At 55.0% G+C, this 11,689-nt stretch overlaps 1 protein-coding gene across 1 annotated transcript; it reads left to right on the forward strand.

Moving 5' to 3' along the window:
• Positions 1 to 453: 453 nt before the first annotated feature.
• Positions 454 to 10,636, forward strand: DDRGK1 (DDRGK domain containing 1). The gene is made up of 9 exons (XM_029917469.1): positions 454 to 619; positions 1,763 to 1,951; positions 3,337 to 3,449; positions 3,661 to 3,762; positions 6,503 to 6,625; positions 6,887 to 6,925; positions 9,420 to 9,476; positions 9,964 to 10,012; positions 10,373 to 10,636. The coding sequence occupies exons 1-9, from the start codon at positions 454 to 456 to the stop codon at positions 10,537 to 10,539; spliced, it is 1,005 nt and encodes a 334-aa protein (XP_029773329.1). The 3' UTR covers positions 10,540 to 10,636.
• Positions 10,637 to 11,689: the final 1,053 nt, after the last annotated feature.

An 11,689-nucleotide genomic window follows, 5' to 3' on the forward strand; every position in this document is an offset into this window, starting at 1 on the left:
TTATGTTAAAATAGGTATAAAATTGCAGGTCTGGGTACCAAAATATATCCCTATTTAAATAGGGGATTTGGTCTCTGCTCCTCCCCCCTCCCCTTTTAACGAAATTATATGTCACTGATGTAGGCAAATCTCTGCACTTAATCCCATCCATCGCTTTCCCTCCTCAAAGGTAACCTCTATCCTTAAGTTGGTTGTGTATCATTCCTAAGCATCTTACTGTACTTTTTCCACGTTTTCTTAAACACTGTGTGGTATTGTTCAGTACTTTTAAAACATATATAAATGTCGCACTGCACAAAATCGCTTGCAATAATTTCCACCTGAGGGTATGGGTATTTTTATGCCTTCCAAAGTCCTTAGGGTTAAAAAAAAAAAAAATGAGGCCTCCATATGAAGAGCGCAGTCTGGGCGGGGCCGCGGCTTGTGGGCGGGGTCTAGGGGGTGGGAGGGGCCATGTGGACGTTGGGCGGGGCCCGGGAGATCCGGGGCATCAGGGGGACGTGTTGGTTCCACCTGAAAGCTGTCGTCATGGTGGCCCCCGTGGTGTACTTGGTGGCAGCGGCTCTACTTGTCGGCCTTATCTTCTTTCTGACTCGCAGCAGGGGCCGGGCAACAGCAGGTAGGAGATACCGCCGCTCTAGGACCGGTGGAGACGCGTTCTCCGGCCTGAGCCTTTGTCGGCCATCGCACGGCGACTACTGCGCATGCGCTGGCCTTGCCTGGCTGGACTGACGAGGTGCTCGCGCCGGCTGGCGCTCGTAGCGCTTCAGGCCAGCTGCACGCATGCGCATACCTGCGCGTCTGCGAGCTCTCGTAGAGACCCAGTGCTCAAACCGTGCTAGCGGACTAGATGGCAGCGTCTTTACACCAATTCTCCCAGGCTCAGAGACAGCTTCTCTCAGTTCCTCTCCTCGCCTCCCGGCATTCCAGACCCAGAGGGGCCAGGCCCTGGCGAACACACGCCCATCCCTCACTGGGGCTGTCCCCCTGTGCACCCGTAGGCAAGGCCGTAGCGGCTTCCCGTCCCACGCAGTCTGGTCCACAGTGGATGCCAAGAAAGGGGCACTTGAGTGTTTTGTGCTTACCTACGAGCTGTAACTCCCTGAATCTCCCTCCTTCCCCCTCAAAGAGAGCACCCTCCCTGTTCTGTACCCCGACCAGGAGGCCATGTTATCTGCCAGGGTACCGAACAGACTCTCCTGTCATCCTCTTCCTCCCGTCACGTCACCTCCCATTTCCTGTCATTATATGGATTGTGTATATGTCTCCCCCTCCCTGGGCCCACAAGCTACATGCTCCAAGGGCAGGGGAGAAAAAGTGGAGGTAAAGCAGGTCGCCAAGAGGTCTTCTTGGAAGGGAAGAATCAGCCCACCAGGAGCGGGTGTGCTCCGGGTTGGCAGCCTTATAAAACTATGACAGGTGGTATTAAGCAATAAATGCAATCCTGCGGTGGGCTGGAGAGGTCAGGGTGAGCTTCCTGGAGGAGACAGGGCTTCATCTGTCTTGCAGGGTGATGGTATCCTGACAGGTCAGCTGGGAAGGTATTGACAAAAGCAGGAGGGACCTGATGATCTTGCTGCATAGGTCGGAGGTGTGGGTCTGGGTTATAGAGGCCTTAATATCTGAGACATTGGGGCTTTGTGCTTCGGGCAGCAGGAGCAGGGAGAAGGGTAAGTGGAGGGTGAGGCATGCGGGGTGCTGCTCCCTGCCACCAGGTGCATTGGGCTGCTAGACAGTGTTGTGGTTCCTCTCTTCCCAACAGCTGGCCAGGAGCAGCCCGTCGGAGCAGGCTCAGTGGCCCAGCCTCGGCCCCTGGAGCCTGAGGAGCAGAGAGCAGGGGGCAGGCCCCGGCGCCGGAGGGACCTGGGCAGCCGCCTGCAGGCCCAGCGTCGAGCCCAGCGGGCTGCCTGGGCAGAGGAGGATGAGAATGAGGAGGAGGCCATCATCCCAGGTGAGCGGGGCCCAGCCTGGAGGGGAAAGGGGCTGTTTGAGGGCATGAGGGGACCTCCAGAGCTGGATGAAAGAGGGCATGGGGTGTGAAGCGACAGTAGAGGAGGTGTGTGTGGGAGCCACAGGATGAAGTTGGGGTAGGGGAGACTTGAGACTCATCCTTTGGTCCCAGAAGCCAACAGTCTGAACCCTGACCCCTATTCTATTAGGCCAACCCCCTCTTCCTTCATCTTGGCTTTCAGTGTCTAAGCAAGAGGGCAGGGGTCTTCAGATTGACCCGGAACCTTAGTGGTTTCCGCACACTCATTTTCTCAGAGCCTCGCTCTAGGGCCAGAGGGCCTAGCCAAGAGCTTCTGTAGCTCCTGAAGTGAGATCACCTGTGTTTGGGGACAGAGCCATTTTGTTGACAGAAGCTTCCATATCCCTGGGAGACCAACAGAGCCCCTGGGATTGTGCTCAGACCTGGCGTGACCCTGAGGAAAAGGCATTTGGGGCTTTTGCCCTTATACTTCTGGGAATTAACCCCTTTTGACTCAAAAAAAGAGGCACCGAGTGATACCATCCCTCTTGTCTCAGACTTGGAATCAGACATTCTTGCTGCTTGGGCATCAACAGTTAAGCTTTAGCTGGCCTTAACTTTAGGGAGTCTTGGGGTTGGAGCTGTCTTTGTTGGCCAGCGGCTGAGCCCAGAACCCTTAGCCATTCTGATCACAGTGAGGACAGTTTCAGATATGAGGTGAGGATACATGTCCCCGTGTGGCCATCCTTCCCTGGAAGTTTGGCTCAGAAACAAACCAGAGAACTCTGCAAGCCCAGATATGCTTGCCTGTGATTTTCAGACACTCAGATATTGGAACCCAACACCTCCTTTTTTGTGGCGCTGCAGCACCTAAAGTTATCCTCTGTTCCTTTGCCCCGTCATTCTCTCACCCTTCCCCCACCTATCCTCAACACACATGACACACTTTCTAGCATACACACACTCAGAGTATGAATTTCTAAATTTTTTGAAATGCTTTTTATTTATTTTTGAGAGACAGAGACAGTGTGAGCAGGGGAGGGTCAGAGAGAGAGGGAGATAAAGAATCCAAAGCAGGCTCCAGGCTCTGAGCTAGCCTGATGTGGGGCTCGAACTCACAAACCGTGAGATCATGACCTGAGCTGAAGCCAGACGTTCAACTGACTGAGCCACCCAGGCACCCCCAGAGTATGAAGTTCTATGTTCATAGCAGATGTCTTTGGAGGGCAGAACTGAGCTAGTGACACATGTGGGAGGAAGGGGCTCCCCCGCCCCCTCCGCATTGTGGAGAGGGACAAGGGGTAGGATGGACCCGTCATCATCGGTCCTCTTCAGGAGCTGAAATGTCTGTCTTTAACCGTACTCAGCCCAGGAAGAAGAAGGTATCGAGAAGCCAGTGGAAAGTCACCTGTCAGGGAAAATCGGAGCCAAGAAACTACGGAAGCTAGAGGAGAAACAGGCGCGAAAAGCCCAGCGTGAGGCAAGCAGGAGGGATGGGATGCAGCTCTGGGAAACGGGAAAGGGTCCTGCCTTCCTTGTCCCCCATGTCAGAGCCTCGCCTTGGGCTCTTTGCATGCTGCTTGCCTGGCTCGGTCTGTGGTCTGGCAGACCTGCCTGCCCTGGCCTATTTGGGAGGTGGCCAGTCTCTAGTTGGAGATGGGAATCAGCCCCCTGTGAAGGCCTCTCTCCAGGCAGAGGAGGCCGAACGTGAGGAGCGGAAACGCCTTGAGTCCCAGCGTGAGGCAGAGTGGAAGAAAGAAGAGGAGCGCCTTCGCCTGGAAGAGGAACAGAAGGTGAGACAGACACCCCCGCTCCCTGACTTCTGAGCCCTGACCAGGCAGCCTTGCTTCCTGTGCAGCTCCCCACCCCTCTAACCTAGAAGATGGGCCGTGGACCGGGTTCAGGAGCAGGCCCCGCTTTACTTGGCCCTGGACTCTAAACACGACCTATATAAAGCTGCTGCTGAAAAGCAGAGCCTGAGGTGAGGATTTGTGTTCATTTGGCTTTTTGAACATACCATTTAAAGGAAACTGAGCATTTAAAGATGATTGAGATGGCTAGAGTGGCTGGAACAAGGTAAGCAAGAAGGAGAGGGGGTGGGGTCTGGACCCCAAGGGCCTCGAAACTGTTAAAGGGCATTGTAAGAGCAGGTGGGTCCTGCCTGAGCCCGGTCCTGTTTAGGGCCTGCCATGAAGGAGGTAGATGCTCAGAGACGGGGAACATCTGCAGTAAAGTTGGTTAATGCGAATCCGTTTGCCACTTGCTTCCTTCTTTCTGAGAACCAGTGCCTGAGAAAGGGACCATCACAAAGCCTCAATGTGTATGTAGAGTGAGAGCCATCTGGGAAGCCTGGCTGGTGCCCTTGGCCTCTGTTGTCTGGGGACCCTGGATGGCAGGAAGCCTGGCTGTGGGTGCGATGGCACATGGGCCAGAACACAGCAGAGAGGAAGCTTTTGTGAAGAGTTTTTTACCTTTCTGAATATTGATACTATACGATGGACCTTAAATGACCTGGGCCTCTCCTTTCACTGCACACAGTTTCCTGTTATTAGCATCTTATCTTAATGTGTTGTATTTCTCACAATCAATACTGATACTTCGTTTGTTTGTTTGTTGATATTTATTTTTGAGAAAGAGAGGGTGTATAAGGGAGGGGCAAGGAAGGAGGGGGACGGAAGATCCGAAGTGGGCTCTGTGCTGACAGCAGAGAGCCCGAAGTGAGGCTTGAGCTCATGAACCATGAGACTGTGACCTGGGCCAACGTTGGATGCTTAACCAGCTGAGCCACCCAGGTGCCCCACTGACACAGTGTTGTAACTAAGCCGACACGTTACTCAGATTTCGTTAACTTTCCTCCAGTATCTTTTTCCATTTCCAGGGCTGCGTTCAGGGTACCGCATTACATTTAGGTACCATGTCTCCTTGGGCTCTACCGGGTTTTGCCATTTTCTCAGGTTTTCGTTGCTTTTGATGATCTTGATAGTTTTGAAGAGTATCAGGCAAGTATTTTATAGGACATTCCTCAGTTTGCGTTCAGCTGATGGGGTTTTTTCCTCATAACTGGACTGGGATTATGGTTTTTTGGGAGGAAGGTCACAGGTGAAGTTCTCTGTATATTCAGGATACATGTTGTCATCTTTACTGATGTTACCCTTGATTGCTTGGCTCAGGTTGTATTTGCCGGGTTTCTGCACTGTATCACTCCTTCCTTCTGTACTTCTTTGGAAACAAGTCTCTGTGCACAGCCCACACTTAAGGGGTGGGTAGAGTTATTCTCCACCTCTTTGAGAGGAGGGTATCTACACAAAGTATTGGGAATTTTTTTTATACCAGAGCTATACTTTCTCTTTTCTATTTATATAGTTAATTGTTTGCTTTTTTCTACATGGACTGGCGGGTATTTATTTGGTGTGTTGTGTTATAGTCCAACACAATCTTACTTATTTCATCATCTAGACTATTGGGAGCTCTTGCTTTTGGCTCCCATGTACCTTTGATGTAACCTCATTGTTTGGTTTCTGAGAACTTTCTTACTTTCTGGCAGCACAAGATGCACCAGGCTCATTTTATATGTTCTTTGCCCCAGCTTTAGCTACGTGTTTTAAGAAGATCTTTTTGAGAGCTTGGGGGAAGCAGTGGCACTAGGTGGTGGTGGAGACTGAGCGACATGGAGGGCCTGAGAAGTTTTCCAGAAGTTGAAGGCAGAAGTGGTAGATAGGACTTTATTTCTGACCAGCTGGCCAGATGGCTGTGTGACTCACTGAGCCAGGGACCCAGGAGGAGGACCGGACGTGTGGGGAGTAGATCACGGGGTCTTTCTGGGACAAACGCAGTTTGAGGTGCCGGTGAGATGGCCCAGTGGGTGTGTCACGTGGGAAGAGAGATCTGGGCAGGGGTACAACTGTGGCAGTCACTGGCAAGGAGATGCTTGTTGATGCTGTGTGCATGGCAGGGTGGCCCGAGGAAGTGGAGGTGGGGGGAGAGAGAGGGCTGAGTGAGGAGAGGTGGGGAGAATGGCCGGAGGAAGTTCCAGAGAGAATGGGCTCTGCAAGCCAAGCAAGGGAAGAGGAAATAGCCAGCTCCCCCGGCACCACTGAGAGGCTGTGAAGTTGATGGTTGTCACTTGGATTTGGTGGGACGGAGGGCAGGGGTGACACAGTGGCATTTGTGTTTTGGTGGAGAAGCCAGGCTGGAGCAGGCAAGAAGGGTGAATGGATGATGAGGACCTGGAGCCTGGGTGTTTGTCCGTGAAGCTCGGACGTGACCGGGAGTGTCGGGGGTGGGTGATTGCAAGGTACAGTGGGGTGGGGTCACTCACGGCAGGATTTCCAAGGAGAGGGCACTGAGCAGCTGTCCTGGTGAGAAGAGGGGCCTCTGCCTGCAGCTCAGCTTGAGGTTGAGGGAGCAGAGTCTTGAAGGAACCGAATCCCCGAGAGAAGGCTGGACTGTGCCCTGGTGTGCTGTGGGGGCAGCAGAGCCCAGAATAGGGATGGGGTGGGCACCTGCCCCACAGCACCTGACTCTTGTCCTCAGGAGGAGGATGAGAGGAAGGCCCGGGAAGAGCAGGCCCAGCGGGAACATGAGGAGTACCTGAAACTGAAGGAGGCCTTCGTGGTGGAGGAGGAAGGTGTGGGCGAGACCATGACTGAGGAACAGGTGGGTCTACATGGCCCCTGGGAAGGCCCTCCCTGTGCCCACCGAGCCCACCACCCCATCCCAGATGCCCCACTGCTCCTTGCCTGCCGCCATTGTCAGGCAGTGAGTAGTGGGTGGGCAGCGGGCCCAGCAGGCTCCAGTGGCCAGAGGCCACATCCTCAGGGGAAGCTCTGCTCACACTGGTGGCAGGCTGGTGGGCAGGCATAGACCCCTGTGGCCCTTGCAGGGGGTACATTGACCCTGATTTCTCTGCCCCTCTAGTCCCACAGCTTCCTGACAGAATTCATCAACTACATTAAGGTAAGAAGCCACAGGACAGAGTCTGGATGTCTGCTTCCTGCCTCACTCGTGTGTATCATGTGTGAGTCATGTGTGTGTCACGTGTGCTCTCCGGGCCTGGAGGGAGCAGACTGGAGCCAGGGTACAGGCATCCTATTGGAGCTTGTGCAGGCCTGGGCAGGGGACCCGAGAGTCGGAGCTGCCCCCGTTCTCCTCTGACAGTGGAGAGGGACCTGGTCTGTGTGGGAGGCCTGAGCCTTCAATCACTTCCTCACAGTCGGGGTTTGACAGTCTCCCTGCTCCTCAGACCCCACGCTCCGTGAGTCACTGTGTTTTCAAGCTTCTTCACATGTGTTTTCTGTCAGTTCTGTCACGCTGAGCCTCCACTGAGCTGAAGCAAGCATCTCTTGCCATGTGTTCCTGACCGGGAACTTGGGTCTTCAGGGAAACAGGATGATGTTTCCTTTGGAATCTAGGGCGGGGCAGCACGTGTGCCCCCCCTTCTGTAGCCGCACCAGATACTGCTCCGGGTTGCATAAGCACGTCCTGCTCTGCTTTGCTGCTAAGCAACTTCTCTCCCACGAAGGATGCGACGAGGGGAGAGGTTTTCAAGTGCAGCTCACAGGTGCAGAGGCGGCTGAGGGAAGGGGTGCAGAGGGAGTGGGGGCGGCAGTGGGGGTGCTACTAGGGGTGCCAAGGAGCCAGGCCTTGCATAATCCTCCCCCCATCTCTTCCGAAGGGAACAGGGTTCAGACTGCTCCCAGCGGCGAGGAGCTGGGCTCACAACCCGGGGGCCGGGTGTTCTGGGAGGGAGAGAGCCCCACTTGCCTCCGATGGAGCCCGTTCTCTGCCTGTTCTCCACTCTGGCACCCTTGAGGGCTTGTCTGACCTCTCTCATGCCTTCCTGTTGCTGTTTGGAACCTACCATCCCCAACCTACCCAGCGGACAGCAACGTGGTCTTGGGTCCCCTTCAGGAAGCCTTTGTCCGCTAGCGTTAGCTGCCCCTCTCCTCTGCAGAGACCTGAGTAAAGGCCCCCCTGTCGTGGTTCCAGCCCTTGCTTTCAGAGGCTCCTGGAGAGGCCATTTTCTGGGGGTTCTTTAGATTCTTCTGGACCGTAGAGGTCTTTCCGGCCTGTGCCGGCTGATCCTCCCAGAGCTGCTGTCGGCAGGGAGGAGGACTTCTGGAATTCAGCCCACCTGCCTCCCTCCAGGCTCCGCCAGGTCGTCGGTCCCCTCTTTTCTGACCAGGGCTGAGTGGGTTGGTTTGTTTTTCCAAACATACTTTTGGCCCCAGCAGCCCCTGGGGCCGGGTCTTCAGGGACAGCTGGGGTGACACCATGTTCATACTCTGAGCTGTCCCTGAGAACGCAGTGCCTGCTCCCTGCTTTGTAGGTGCAGGTCAGCTGGCCAGGTCGCCTTGTGCTTGCCACCCCCTGGCCCAACTGCCGCTCACTTGCCTCTCGGCTTGAACATTCAGTTTGGCATTTTGAACAGTCACATGCCATCTGCAGCTGAGGAGGTGTCACCATGTCACTTCTCCCCCAGCTCCTTCGCTCTGGAAGACTCCTGGAAACGCCAAAGACCGCCTTCTCTTGGGTCACATGCTGTGCTGTCTGGAGGGGAGGCAGGGGCAGATGCACATGTAGGACCCAGTACTAGACCCTCGGCAGCACCTCCGCTCCCCCCTCCCCCTGCCCCGGGAACTAAACTTCCTACTGAGGGTGAAAGGGAAGCACCACAGCATGGCTGTGCAGGGAGAACACTGAGCAAATTTAGCCAGAGTTATTTTAAGGGTGAGCTCAGTGCCTCAGCAGCATGAAGGGGATGACGAAGAGTGTAGTGTGTCCAGGTCGCAGGGGTCTCTAGGCCAGGGCAGTGAACAAAGGTGAGACAAGGCAGCTGTACTGTTTCTACCAAGACCCTGGCTCATTCGGGCTTCCCGTCGGCTCTCGCCCATCTTCTCGGCCATCCTTGAGCTCGGGCAGGAGATACATCTTTTGCAGCCCTGCACCCACCCTTCTCACACGCACCTTCTGAGCTCCTTGGCCTTGTGCTCAGCAAACACAGGTCCTAGCGACAGTTATTTAGTAAGCTTCTGGCAGTTGTCAGCCCCTGCCTTCATCTCTGTGGTGCTTCCCTTTCCGGCCTGTTTGTGATGTTAAAACGACATGGCTGGATGCAGAGGAGAAGGTAGCAGCGGCGCTCGGCGCTCGGCTCTTTGTGTGTGTCTGTCCCTGGGTGGTCCCCAGGCCAGGAGGAGGCTCACGGGGCAGGCGGCAGGCAGGTGCCTCCCTGCAAGCAGGGGCATGGGAGAGTTTCTGAGTGCGTGTGTGCCTATGTACAGGCAGCTGGGAGGGCGTGTGAGTAGTGTGTGTGTGCGGAACAAGGCTCTCCCATGGGAGCGTGTAGCCTGTTAAGCCAGCCACCCAGAGCACAACAGGTGGGCATGCCAACCTCAGGGGGCTTCCATGCAGAGACGCTTTGCCCAAGGTCTCCTCTCTCCCCTCTTTGCAGCAGTCCAAGGTTGTGCTCCTGGAAGACCTGGCTTCCCAGGTGGGCCTGCGGACTCAGGTAAGCCCTGGAAGGTGGGTGGCCTTCGTGGAATGTGGCCATGGGGTCTGTATGGCTGTCAGAGGAGGCCCACCTGAAAGACGGAGTGTTGGTGTCCCAAGCAAGAGTAGACTGTAGGAATCTTTGGCACCCCAGGAATCCTGTCTTTCTACTTGATGGAGGGAAAAGAAAAAAGCCCAAACTCCATTACTCCAACAGCCCCTGTAACTGAGGCAGCCCAAACCCAGTTACCTTGACAACTCTTTTGCTAACAGGCTGTGCCAGGCATCCCCGTCTCCTCTCTCCTGCCTTGAAGTGAGCCTCTCTCAGGGGTCTTAAAGGGTCCCAGGACCAGAGTCCTGTCTCCCCTGGGTCCCTCCAAAGGAGAAGCGCAGAGTCACATGGGGGGCTGCCATGAGGAGGAGGAGAGGAGGCTGTGGTTGGAGGGTGAGTGCGGCTGTCTTCTGGGGACGGCAGTGCCCATCTCTGAGACTTGTTATTTTTGTAGGACACCATAAACCGCATCCAGGACCTGCTGGCTGAGGGGGCTCTGACAGGTGAGAGGATGAGAATCACTCACCATAGGCCCTGGCCTGGAGTGGGGTGTCCAGGAACAGGGGACCTGCAGGGACTTGTTGCAGAGGCCAGGTGACCTGCCTTCCCAGCCCTAGATAGAGAAGTGGTGTGCAGGAGGGCATGGAGCAGAGGGATATGCCCAGGCCTGGGAGTGGCTCAGGGTGACAGGGACAGCCTGATTTGGCTCATCTAGCCGAGATTGGATGCAGCCAGGGGAGGCCAGGCACATAGGCGAGCCTGGAGGGCTCTAAGCAGAAAGGGGTGGCTGGGTGGGCATTCTTAAGCAGTAGTGGGGAGGGGGGCCTGGAGGGCTCAGCCCCACAACCCTCCTGTCTCCATAGGTGTGATTGACGACCGGGGCAAGTTCATCTACATAACCCCTGAGGAACTGGACGCTGTGGCTAACTTCATCCGACAGCGAGGCCGGGTGTCCATCACTGAGCTTGCACAGGCCAGCAACTCCCTCATCACCTGGGGCCGGGAGCCCGCTGTCCAGGCCCCAGCTTGACCCAGCCCTTCCCTTTTGGACTGGGAGCTGGTATAGCCTACCTGGCCACACATCTTGGCCAGGCAGTTAGAGATTAAAGGCCTGTGAGCACTGCTGAGCTTGGTGTGGCTTGGTGTGACAGAAGGCCTGGCCTGAGATCCCAAATGAACAAGGGAAGCCTCGTCCTCAAAGTATACCTGGGGCAGGTGGGGGGTGTGAGGAGCCCTGTGGTGAAAGTTCCCTTCTTGCACATTCATTCATTTAAAAAGAATATTGAGCATTTACTGTGTTCCTTTGTACCCTTCAAGCTTCCCAGAGCAAAGGTGAGCCACCTTAGGGCTGGCCACCTCTCCCCTAACTGGGGAGGGAGGTCTCACTGTTGCTTATATGGATGGATTCAGGAGCCCTACAGAGTGCTGAGAGCCCTTAAGGGGAAGAGTGAAGTGCCAAGGAAAGAATCCTAAGGGACATCAGCCTTTAAGAGGGAGGGCAGGGCAGTCAGGGAGGGAGAGAGCCTGGGCAGGTGGAAGGAAGCGGGGAACCTGATTGAGCTGGATGGAATTGTACAGTGGAGAGATGTGCTTCCCACAGTCCATTGCATGAATTTAGCTCTCCATCCTCAACAAAGTTTAAATGGTGTGGGTGATTCCACCCACTGGTGGGTGTAAAGACCATATGCTCAGGAGTGGGTGTCGGATGGGAGATGTGTGTCTCCTGTAGGGTCAGTCTCTCTAGTTCCTGTGGGCTGTTCATGGTGTGAGCATCCTGCTGTGCTGAGGGTGAGGCATGTGTTAAATGTGTGTTTTTTATGTAAGGTCGCCCCTAAACATAAGCCGCCTACGTCCTCTGGTGCCTGGTAGAGGAGGCAGCTTTCTGCTCTCACCCTGAAGGAAACCGTGTGGATGCTGATGGGGAAACAGAACATCAGGCTTTAGGGTGGAGCTGTCCTGAGTGTTGTCAAGGATGATTTTGACTCATTTGGTGCCATAAGCATTAACCGTAGTACCTAAATTCCAAGTGATGTGTGACTCTGCTGCTTCCATCAGCAGCAGGCACTTGGAGTCACCTGGAGCTAGGAAGGGCCTCGTGCATTGTTTGGAAGACCATCTGGGAGCCTGTAATCCAGTAGGAGAGGGAAGAAACAGATATACGTACCAATAGAATGAGAAAC

Source organism: Suricata suricatta, chromosome 12 (genome assembly GCF_006229205.1).
Source record: "Suricata suricatta isolate VVHF042 chromosome 12, meerkat_22Aug2017_6uvM2_HiC, whole genome shotgun sequence".
NCBI lineage: Eukaryota > Metazoa > Chordata > Mammalia > Carnivora > Herpestidae > Suricata > Suricata suricatta.